Source organism: Tiliqua scincoides, chromosome 1 (genome assembly GCF_035046505.1).
Source record: "Tiliqua scincoides isolate rTilSci1 chromosome 1, rTilSci1.hap2, whole genome shotgun sequence".
Classification (NCBI taxonomy): domain Eukaryota; kingdom Metazoa; phylum Chordata; class Lepidosauria; order Squamata; family Scincidae; genus Tiliqua; species Tiliqua scincoides.
In genome coordinates, this window is record NC_089821.1 from 102461505 (window position 1) to 102474020 (window position 12516).

Here is a 12516-nt window from a genome sequence, read left to right on the forward strand (position 1 = left end):
GTCTTACATTTTAAACTTCTATACACATTCGTGTTGCACATTGCCCAAAAGATTCCTCTAAAAAGTATTACTTAAATAAGTTTTGTTTGATATATACATACCAGGTTTCCCACCAAAAGCACATGGTTGAAATAGGGAGTCATCGGATAATGCTCCATGGCCATAAACAGTGTATTTAAAACAATGCAGATAGTAATAGCCAGATCAACAAATGGATCCATAACTATCAAATTCACTATGTGTTTTATTTTTAACCAAGGAGTCCAGCAGTCCCAGATCAAGAATACATTTGCAAATCTGTACCAGCATGGTGGGCATTTTTGTCTGGACTCTTCAAGTTCTGGAGAAAAAGTAAAAATAAGATTTTACAGGCATTAATTTTGTCAATCCAGAAACTAAAAAGCTCATGTCCAACATTCTGGAATGATCTGGGTAGGTATATCCCTACACAAGCATACAAACACATCATTTTTAAAAAAATATATAGTGCATATGTTTAAGTATGACAACTCCCTTCTCCGTTCTGTGTTTCTTTATTTACATTGCTAATCGAAATGATTCCTGCCGTCAATAGATGTCTTCCAGTATACATAACAACTTGATAAATTTTAGATAAAAGATTTTGTCTGCAGACTTAACATTGAGAATTGCTTCACCATGCCTGTCCTACAGCATGAATTCTCCTGCTGACTCCTACTGCAGCAAACCATTTCATCGGCAGCACTGAACCACAGTTAGGGCAAAGCTGAATTTCCAGTTAGCCCAAAGTCCCACACTAGTTTAAACCACAATTTAAAGATCCTGGGTTGATCAGGAACCTTGCTTAATCCTAATGGACAGTTTCAGATGAGTTGCAGCCCATTGCATGAAGGGAAACCATAGAATTTCACATACACTTCCATCAAACTGGTGTGCCAGCCCCTCATGAACATGTAGGACTGGAATGTCAGAGCTCTCTCCAAACTGCGTGTTTTCAAGAATCCTTTAATGCAGTATTTAAACCCGCCCCCCCCTTAGAAGTTATTCCGGTACCCTACAGGAATGACATCAACTTGAGGGTACTGCTGTTCAATGGTTAAATGATTTAGGGTGCAATCCTAACCCACTTTCCAGCACCAACATATGGGTAATGCAACTTCAAGGTAAGGGAACAATCATTGCCATACCTTGAGGAGGCCTCCATGAGTGCCCCCCAACTGCACGATGCAGTACATGGCCCACTTGCACAGCTATGCCAGCGCTGGAAAGTTGGTTAGGATTGCACCCTTAGGTATTAGGCCACAGGTCTAATCGCTTAGTAACTGCTCATATATAACATATAACGAAATTTTATTTTTGATTTTATCCACTATGTTTTAATAACGGATTGCTTGTTGTTTTTATATATATTGTATAGTGTGCATTTTATATCATGATGCTGCATTTTGCCATACAATTAAATAAATAAATAAAAACACACAATTAGGGGGTCAGTTCACTTCTGGCCCCATGTACCCACGCAGGGACAGAAGTAGCAGGGGTGGATGGGTGGGTATCGGACCATGACTCAGATGATATTTTCCAAACAAATCCACTTAAATTTCACCCTGCTCTTGATGTAGCTGTTAGCCCTGTTTAGATCCAGCAGGGAGAACTGTGCCCTAGAAACAAGGAAATGGCAGAAGCAGCACACGACAGACTGTTCCGATTGCTCAGTACAACCATACTTGCTTTAAAGCGTGCAGCTATGGTGAGTTTTTGGCAGAGATTGTTAATTTTTATAGAATACTTTATTCTAACATCTCTGAATAACAGTTTGATCTTACACTGCTGCTTCATACATTAGCCTTGTATTTGCAAACACCAGCCTTTTCAGTTGGCAAGCAATCCTCCTGTCCTTTGCATTATTCCTATATGAAGCTAGGACTGTTCTCCCTAATCATGAATACCAGAGCCTTTGTGGATTAGCATTTTGATGGCATTCTGCTTGTGTAATTAAGCTAAACTGCAATAAAAAAAATTATGGGGAAAAAATAAGCACTAAGAATGAGCAGTGCTTTAAGACTCAGCGCAATTGCGTCGAGCCCTTCCATACTGCGCAGAGGTGAGGTGAGGTTCAGTCTTCCTGGCAGTTGGCAATGCTCTCATCACATCACCAACTTCCAGGTCAACAAATCTCTGAGATGTGCGGAGCTTGGTTGAGAGGTATGTAGCCACACAGCTGCGCTCCTTAGGAGAAACATTACTAAAGAGGGCCCAAAACGCCATCATTGGGAGCTGTTTGCAGTTGCACCTGAAAACCACATCAGCTGTTTGACAGAATAATCAAAATGTTTGAATGCCAAGCAGCCCAATCCTATCCCCACCAGTCTGCTCAGTGCAGTGGCGTGAGCTGCCATCACCCAGATCCTTCCCCGTCACCCCAGTTTGACCCAGTCTCTGCCCTGACCTTCCCCCAAATTACACCTGCGGCCACCTCACCTACTCAGTGGGGCATCTGGGAGCCACTGGCGCACGTGTGGAACCTCGGGCCATTTGCGCCAACGGCTCCGAAGTGTAAGAAAGTGGTGCAACTTTTGTACTGCTGGAAAAGGGTGGGTCATAGGTCCTGAATGGGCTTGAGCCAGAAAGGTTTTTGAACCAACAGTGCCTACTTGGAATTTCTGAAATCAAAAGTGACAGTGCTTTGCGTCAGAGGGCAACTGTACTATTATAGGAGCCTTGCCGTACCTTCCATTGTGTTTGTAAGTATGCTGGCTATGCTCATGGCTCTTTGTCTTGCTGCAGATTCTTCCAGCAGTTCCATAGAAATCTGATAAGAACTTAATCTTCTTTTTCTTATTTCTGTTTCAGTTGTGGTACCCTGAAAATACAATGGTGTTTAATAATTCCTACATCTCAAGTCATGAGCTTTATACCTTAGTGCTAGATTATTATTTTTTCCACTGTTTGTTAAATTTAGCAGCCCATCAGCCAAGGCATTTTAAATCCATTCAGTTTGAAAATTGGCTTACTAAATGGAATGGGATGCTGCTCAACATACACGAGCCCAAATTCCCTTTGGGTCCACACAGCTAATTGCAAGTGTCTTTGGATACAGTGTTCTCTTGGTAAAAAGGAATTCTTCAAAAAGGAAGACTCAAGAGTCATTTAACACATTATACAAATGCAAACCTAGGTTTGAAGCAGAGTACAGGATCCACGGATCCCGTATCCATGAATTCAGTTATCTGCAAATCGTGTCCGCCCCGCATACTGCCTCCAGAGGTGAGAGGAGCTCTGCTCCAGAGAGGCTTCTGAGCTCAGCACAGGCTTGGCAGCTCATAACAACATGACTTCCAGTTTCACAGAGAAACAGGAAGTGACTTTGTGTTCTCCAGTATCCATGGGGAACAGTGTTCTCCAGTATCCATGGTTTCAGCTTATCTGCAGGGGGTTCTAGAATGGAACCCCTGCAGATAAGGGGGCATGCCTTTGTACTCCAGAAAATGCTGCAGCCAGTTCTGGAATCCTGACAAGAATATGTTTGCAAAAACACATATGTTGCACTGACACTATATTTTCAAGTGTACTGTTAAAACATCTTAAATATACACCTAATAAAAAGTAATGCTGGAATTTAGCTGAAATGAAAAAGGTGATTCAACAGGCTAAAACAAGAGACTAGAAGTGCAAACCTAACAGCTCCGTGAGCTGGCTCAGAGTGTCGCAATCATGCCCTGAAGCATGTTTGCAACTACTCGTGAGCCAGCAGCGCCAGCTCAAAGGATTGCGCCAGCCTGCTAGCGCTGCATCCAAAGCAGCACCAGCTGCATGGGTAGGCTAGTGCTGATCGGTACAGGTGCATGGGGAAGGTGGTGGGAAAGTGGCTTCGGCTGGGGGGACAGCGGAATGGGGCGGATTGGGCCTGGGAGTGGTGGATTAGCAGAGGCCTCCTCCACCCTATACTAACCCCCTTCTTGACATTACACTGGTCTTTCTAGATTTGCACCAGCTAAATTGCTGGTGCAGATCCAAGAAACCCCATAGGGCCAGCTGAGGTTCAACATGGGGTAATGGGAAAAATATCTCCTTACCCCGACGAGACCTCCAGCTGCCTCCTAACCTGATTAGGATTGGGCTGTAGGATGAAATGATATTTTTCAAAGAAGATAGAATTTCTCGTCTTATTTTTTGGAAGACACATGGGCAGACATATGGATTTAATACTGAAATACTAGATGCAGTAAAGATGCTTGGTGTGTGGGTAGATGGACAGATAAGAGATACAATGAGTGAAGTATCCCTTGATTCCCATATGAAAGCAAGGGAACAATGGCAAAGCAAACTGATTTGCTAGGCCAGAATTTTAAATAATGAATTCAAGCTGTCATAAGAAGAGAACAGTAAAATTTACACAAAGACATAAATGGAGAGAAGAAAGGAACTTTCCTCTCAGGGAGGTCTTGGACAGTCTTGTTATAATGCTGGGGTTGTCTCTTTGGTTACTTATTGTTTCCTGCAATCTGTCTTTTTGATTGAATGTATTTTCATTAAATATGTTGACTTTTAATTACATCCCACAAATTTAGTATCTATTTTGTGTTCTAAACCACTGACAAGTGTACATATTAGAATAAAATAAAGTTAAATTGGCAGTTTAACCACCAGATGGATTGGATGACAGAGTAGCCAAGACCGCACAGTCATATCAAGATTGCACAACTGCTGTGTCAATGTTAATCAATGTCTATCGTTTTGTATGGTTGTTTTTTTGTGTGGTGTTTTACCAATGTGCAGGAGTGCACAGGTGCATTAACAAGACACCACACAAAAATTTTTTTATGCAGTCATATATATGATTACATAAGGGTTGCTTTTTTATCACTGTGCACTATACCATCCATGTACTACAGGGTTGCGTTAATGTGTTTTCCCATCGTTAAAGGGAAAGACACAAATGAACTAAAGAAAATGCATATTCTCCATCACAGAATGTATTTCCAAAGATCTCCTAATTAAACTGGAAGTATCAGCATTCGAAAATTGTAGGTGTTAGAAATCAAGTCAGACATGACGGATAGTTCATGACCTCTGGCAGAAACTGTCCGGTAGGTGAAGTGAGTGCTGGAGGTCCTCCCACTAAGGAAACCACTCCATTGCAATCCACTGTGCTGTGCATCTTCCCGTTTGCTGGAAGTGGGGGCACCATCCGTGATGACAGGCTCGCCTGGCTGGCATTACTGTTGCGGCGTTCAGTGTTGTGTCTGTTTGGAACAAAGAGGGAATCTCTTCTGCTCTCGTTGTCTTCGAGAGTGCTGTGCTCGTCATCAGCAAAGTCATTTTCCGATCCAATATCCCTTGCTCGGCCTCTGAAGCTGAAAATACTTGTTCGGCTATTGCGCCTTGGGGAAAACAGGGAGCCACGAAGGCTCAGCAAAGACTGTAAGGGAGAGTTGGGGGGGGGGGGGGAAGAAGGGATAAAAATCCAAGAACAGAGTATTTAGTAGTATTCACACATACTTTTCAAGGGCTAACCATACCAGCTCAATCAATTGAAACCGAGTCTTAAACCACTAACGCACAACTCTTCCGACAGGCAAACACGTGAAACCAAATCTGCGCTGACAAATCCTAACCATACCCTCTTGATTCAGTTTGGAAATGCTCTGGAGAAACCTGCTTTTGATAAAGCCTCATGAAATGCCTTTACAGTTTCTAAGTAGTATCAAGTAGGTATCAATTGAATGAATTAATGATTATTCTACATGCTCCATTTGCCTATTTTGACACAGATTCTACCACCCAAGGATGTCCCACCTTCATCTAAAACATCATGCAAGCCCGTATTAGCAGGCAATAAACCATACTTTGCAAAACATCCCAGAACCATTAATTCATAGTCATGACTACCCTGCTGTACCCTCAAGTGAGCCACTTCAATCATAAGAGAAACATGGAGAAACTAACCAGCTGTTGGTCACAACTAGGGGGAAAGCCCAATGGCTAGATCCATTTAATTGAGCTCCACTATTAATCTGCCATTTATTAATCACATCGTCTCATCAATTAATGCTTTCAGCAACATTCAACCACAAGAGACCCTAAGATTGTGACATTGCCACTGAGAACAAGAAAAATCAATTTTTGCTGGTTGTCCTATCTAATTGCACCACAAGAAAGTCCTTAATGGAATCTTTTGCTCCCTCTCTGCATATTTCATTAGCAGCACTCATGAATAAGTAACGCTATCGCTGGTGCTGCAGAAAACAACCCTTACATTAAGGTTTACTTACTCCTGCCCTTAAGCTTGTTTCAGATCTGAATATACTGCAATACTCAACCTCTGGACTGGGTTTCTGAAGAATACTTGGTTCAAAAGAATACTTGGAAATATAAGATTTACTCACAGTTCAACAACCTCATTTTAAGCCACCATTTTATATATTAAAAACATAATCTTTAGCTCAATAACAGCATTTACACTCAGTTCTGAGCACCCTGAGTGCTGTTTTAGAGGAAATTAAGAGGATATATGTTTCCCAAAGAGATATATAATAGGACATATGGAACTGACACTTAATATTCCAGCCATGACTCTAACCAGTGACAACAGGCTTTTGCTGGAAAATTATAGCTCAGACTTTGCCTCCGTTCATTGCATTTGCTCATAAGACAACATCGTATTCCTGCTATTTATTCTATGTACACATTTAAGTTTTAGCAGTTACAAAGAAAGCGCTTTAAATAAACCGGCAACAATTAGGAAGTGAAGTCCATTTGTACTACACTATAGCTGTAACACATGCGCCACACCCTCAGACACGATATTTGTATTTAACTTATATTAACCAATTTAACTATGGGCCACAATTTTATCAATTACCAATGATGACTTGCAAATCCCACAAAACAACTAAATCCCATTTCAACACGGGCAACTGTACCAAAGTGAAGGCTAGGCCTACAATTCTTGTCACTCACCTTTGTACTTCCATCCTGGCTGAAAGCATCAGATCAGTCTTTATCCTTCATGGCTTGCAACCATTAACTGTGTGTCAAGGAGGCCCTACCAACCTCCTTGTCAGTGCTGAGAACTTTCTGGACCCAAGGTTAGCCTACCCTCTTAAGACTCCTCAAGCAAGTCAGCTTTGTGGGGTTTGTTTGCCTAAGTTAGATGCCCCAGAATCTCCAGTAACCTCGAAAAATACATTAAAAAGTCCACCATGAAACTCCAACACTATATTTAAACTAGTTTCAACTATTTAAACTAGGTTGGTACTGCACCTGATGAGGTGAAGTCCTCTTTTCGTAGGGCAAGTGACCTTCCCTTCTGATACTGTCTTCTGATTCAGATTTGGGAAATGTTTCAACTTCTTCTCTTTCTTCAGCTTCCGGAAGGTCTTTCTGCCTTCTCCTTTTTCTTTTATTTCGTCTTTCTTTAGCACTCTTGGAGCTTAATTTAGATGCCTCAGAAGAACTTTCCAAGAGCTCCCCCAATCCACCCACGCCACTGAAATCTCTTGATGCGACTGATGCTGCTGCCACAGCTGCTGTTGTCTGTTGTGTTACAGTGTCAAGTAATTAGCATACATTGGATTACCACATGAATAATTTTAGAAAAATTCATTATTCTTTCACACACTCACAAAAGAATTAAGTAGAAATGCCAATAATTACTGCCCCTCATTCAACACATAATGAAAAAGAACATAGCACAGTTCTTTAGAAATACGGTCAGATGTCCCTAAGGTTTGTTATGGTTGCTCAGGTATGGAATTTTATGACCTGCCTGGTCATATTATACCTTGACCAACAGACCATTTGGGAAACAAGAGAACTCACCTCCATCAGCCCTAGTAGAAACTTCCTATAATGCAGTGTTTCTCAAAAGGTGGGTCGCAAGCCAATTTCAGGTGGGTCTCCATTCATTTCAATATTTTATTTTTAATATATTAGACTTGATGCTATCATTGTATGTGACTGCACTTGGGAAATGTTACAGACCTGTACTTTTAACAAGCTACTATGTATATTCTTTTAATAATGGTAGTCAATGGGACTTACTCCTGGGTAAATGTGAATAGGATTGCAGCCTAGGATTGTGAAAAGTGGTCCTGCTTCATGATGTCACTTCTGGTCATGACATCACTTCCAGTGTGTCCTGACAGGTTCTCATTCTAAAAAGTGGGTCCCGGTGCTAAATGTGTGAGAACCACTGCTATAATGTTTCCACAAAGCACAGTTTCCTAGAACTATTAGTGTCCTATATTGACTTTCTGTATCATTACAGTTCCTGCAATATCCCAGCCCAGTGGTTCTTAAACTTTTTAGAGGCCCTAGTGGCCTCTAAATGCCAAGGGGTGAGGCTATAATGGTGATTGAGTGGCAGTGTTTCCCCTCTCCCCCATAACAGCTTCTTTAACCTTTGATGCAAATAGCCTAATCTGCCCCGCTCATTTCAGGAACCACCAAAAATTGAATCACTAACCATTGGTAGGTCCTGGATCCACAGTTTGAGAACCACTGTCCTAGCCAATGTGAGCCTACTATTTAGGTGTTACTGATGTAAATTTTGAGGGGGGCCAATTGGTCATAAGTTCTTTGAAGGTTTCTTCTCTGGTGGGCTTCAAAACATACTACAGGGTACATGCAACAATGTAAAATGTTAGGAGAGCGCATATAGGACAGTTGAGTGCAGGGATGCAGAATTTTCAATGGAGGATCCTTGGAGCCCTTGATAGATTAATTGAAAAAGTAGAGAAGACAGGTAGCTCTGCTCCAACCAAACTATACAGACCCCACTTACACTTGGCCAATTGCCTTGAACCAGTGGAATCCTCAAGTCACCCAGGAGATGAATTGGCAGTGCCTCAGTCAGACTGAGCCAGTAATTAAGAGAGCAAAGGAAATGGAGGTAAGCTGAGTGTTCAACACTGGCAGTGGCGTTCCGGGGGAGGGAAGCACTAAATTTTGCAAGGTACCTCATCACATTCTATAGGCTGCCCTCCCCCTTGCAGTCGAAGCCATTCCTAACAATGTGAAGGAGATGCTCCATATTGCTCTTACCACTAGGAATGGCTCCAATGGCAAGGGAGAGTGGTAGCTTACAGGGTGCAATGAGGCACCTTGCAAAACTTAGTGCTTTGCCCCCCTCCTCTGAACACACTGAACACAGGGCAAACATTCAACTTTAGGGATCCTGGACCTTTAACAATTGTGTAGGAGAGAGGATTTCAGCAGGTGCAACTTGTCATCTGTGAGAAACTGCTTTTTATTGAGTCAGACCCTTCAACCATTTAAGTCAAGATTGTCTGCTCTGACCAGCAGTGATTCGCCAGGGTTTCAGTCTTTTCCCAGCCCTACCTGGAGACTGCAGGGATTGAACCTGGGAGCTTCTGCATGCAAAGCAGCTGTTCTACTATGGAGATACAGCCCCTAGCCATAAAAAGATTTATGTGGAGATAAAACCCCAAAGCCTACTATTCACTTTGCACTAAATAAATATTTAGCAGCAGCAGTTATAACCCTTCCAAGAGTATTCGAACCACTGTTTTGTTATAGCAGGGGTGGGCAAACTTTCAACTTTAGGGAACCTGAACCTTTAACAATTGAACAGAAGAAGGAATCTCAGCAGGTGCTGCTTGTCATCTCACAGATGCTGCACCTGCTGAAATTCTCTCTCCTACACAATTGTTAAAGGTTCAGGAACCCTAAAGTTGAAAGTTTGCCCACCCCTGTGTTATAGCTTCGGGGAGGCTCCAACATTTTTGTCCTTCACTGACAAGAGCACACTGGGATAAAACATGAGAAGGTATGACGTGTGCCAGTTCACATTATCAGACTCAAATGTACACGTTTCAGAATAAAGCTACCTGTGCTTCTTCTTGTTGTTTTTTCAGCTGCTCCAGCATCTGCTGAAACTCTGCTTCCTTCTGCTCAGCTTCTTCCATGGTGGCTTGATTCTGTTCTTCATAGGCCATGGCAACAACAGCCAAGATCAAGTTGATCAGGTAGAAAGAGCCCAGGAAAATCACCAGTACGAAAAAGATCATGTACGTTTTGCCAGCAGCTCGTAATGTCTGGAGGGGAAACAATCAGATTTTATCCATTTGGGTTTTTACTCATTATCAGAAAATACTACTTTGACTATTCATCCTCTTCAAAGTGTAGTAACACAAATATGCATTGATAATAATGTCAACGATTGAAGGAATAGAAAATATCAGGACATTCCTAGCAGGTTTTGAGTTAATACATTAGTCCTTGGAGTTACCCTGAAAACCTACATACACAAACACCCCAACCAGAAAAAAAAATCATCTCAACTACTTTATAAGTATTTTTTTAAATTCACAAGAAATATACTATATATTTGTTATAGAAGAAGAGGTTTTACACTCAAAACATGTCAGGCATTTTCAATAAGTGCCAGAGGAGTACAGTATTTACAGTGTTAGACTTAGAACCGGGTTCAAATCCCTGCTTACATGGAGATTTGGACTGGTCACATTCTCTCAGTCTAACCAACCTTACAGGGTTGTTGTGAGGACAGAAAGAGAGTACCAGAATCATGAATGCTACCCTGAGCATCTTGGAGGAAAGTTGGGATAGAAATGCAATGAACAAAAAAGATCTGTTTATTTTTTCCTGTTCATTAAATCAACTATTCATAGCATTTTTGAAATTTCTGCCTTGTTCCTAGACAAAATTTCTTGCTGCAGAAAGAACATCTCTGTTTCACTATCACACATATGAAATTTGCTCAGATCAGATTCTCACCAATTGGTAAAGATTTTCCCAGTAATCCTGAGTCATTAGACGGAAGAGTGACAAGAAGGCCCAGCTGAAGGTATCAAAGCTTGTGTAACCATAGTTGGGGTTTCTGCCAGCTTTCACACACGTATATCCTTCTGGACATTGTCTATGATGAAGTAAAGAATATTAAACATGATTTCACTTTTTTTCACTTAGAATGTTTTCAGAGTTACATTTTTATTCTTGACTCTTCTTCCTCCAAAGCAATTACTTTGTATCAGTCCACGAATGTAAGTATGAGACTGGAGTTATAGGTCAAAGGACATTTTGCAGCCACTTGCTAGCAGTGGGCTTTCTAAAACTTTTTGTTGTTATAGTCCTTAATTTGTCTTGAACGTGTAAAAGTGTCATCTTTCCTCTTTCATTCCAATTACATCCAATCTTCCACAACATTCATTGATGCTCATATGTTTATTTTACTTTTATTTCTGTTTATTTAGGTTTCACATGCATTTGCATGTGTTATATAGGGCACAATCCTAAGCCCTTATGTCAGTGCTTTCCAGCACTGACATAAGGGCAATGCAGCTCTGAGGTAAGGGAACAAACATTCCCTTCCTTTGAGAAGGCCTCCGTGAATGACACCCAACTGCAGAAAGCTGCACATGTCCCACTGGCACCGCTATGCCAGTGCTGGAAAGCACATAAGGGGTTAGAATTGCACCCATAGTTAGTTATGTATGTTTTTCACTGATCAAAATTAATTTGCAAGCTAAATAAGGTTATACTTTGACATTCATCATAAGAACATAAGAACATAAGAACAGCCCCACTGGATCAGGCCATAGGCCCATCTAGTCCAGCTTCCTGTATCTCACAGCGGCCCACCAAATGCCCCAGGGAGCACACCAGATAACAAGAGACCTCATCCTGGTGCTCTCCCCTACATCTGGCATTCTGACTTAACCCATTCCTAAAATCAGGAGGTTGCGCATACACATCATGGCTTGTACCCCATAATGGATTTTTCCTCCAGAAACTCATCCAATCCACTTTTAAAGGCGTCTAGGCTAGACGCCAGCACCACATCCTGTGGCAAGGAGTTCCACAGACCGACCACGCGCTGAGTAAAGAAATATTTTCTTTTGTCTGTCCTAACCCGCCCAACACTCAATTTTAGTGGATGTCCCCTGGTTCTGGTATTATGTGAGAGTGTAAAGAGCATCTCCCTATCCACTCTGTCCATCCCCTGCATAATTTTGTATGTCTCAATCATGTCCCCCCTCAAGCGTCTCTTTTCTAGGCTGAAGAGGCCCAAACGCCGTAGCCTTTCCTCATAAGGAAGGTGCCCCAGCCCCGTAATCAGCTTAGTCGCTCTCTTTTGCACCTTTTCCATTTCCACTATGTCTTTTTTGAGATGCGGCGACCAGAACTGGACACAATACTCCAGGTGTGGCCTTACCATCGATTTGTACAACGGCATTATAATACTAGCTGTTTTGTTCTCAATACCCTTCCTAATGATCCCAAGCATAGAATTGGCCTTCTTCACTGCCGCCGCACATTGGGTCGACACTTTCATCGACCTGTCCACCACCACCCCAAGATCTCTCTCCTGATCTGTCACAGACAGCTCAGAACCCATCAGCCTATATCTAAAGTTTTGATTTTTTGCCCCAATGTGCATGACTTTACACTTACTGACATTGAAGCGCATCTGCCATTTTGCTGCCCATTCTGCCAGTCTGGAGAGATCCTTCTGGAGCTCCTCACAATCACTTCTGGTCTTTACCACTCGGA

General features: G+C 41.9%; 1 protein-coding gene across 8 annotated transcripts in view; it reads right to left on the reverse strand.

Annotated features, from left to right (window-relative positions):
• LOC136657639 (sodium channel protein type 3 subunit alpha) overlaps positions 1–12516 on the reverse strand; it is a 68993-nt gene that overhangs the window by 39621 nt on the left and 16856 nt on the right. For 3 of the 8 annotated variants that reach the window (XM_066634626.1, XM_066634646.1, XM_066634637.1), the window contains exons 8-13: positions 10741–10882; positions 9834–10040; positions 7246–7518; positions 5051–5401; positions 2710–2842; positions 102–340 (exon numbers count right to left, since the gene is read on the reverse strand). In XM_066634626.1, coding sequence (XP_066490723.1) covers positions 102–340; positions 2710–2842; positions 5051–5401; positions 7246–7518; positions 9834–10040; positions 10741–10882 — 1345 coding nt within the window. Of the gene's footprint in view, positions 1–101; positions 341–2709; positions 2843–5050; positions 5402–7035; positions 7060–7245; positions 7519–9830; positions 10041–10740; positions 10883–12516 lie in introns of all 8 variants that reach the window. The other 5 variants (XM_066634672.1, XM_066634676.1, XM_066634618.1 and 2 more) reach the window with 4 other exon arrangements.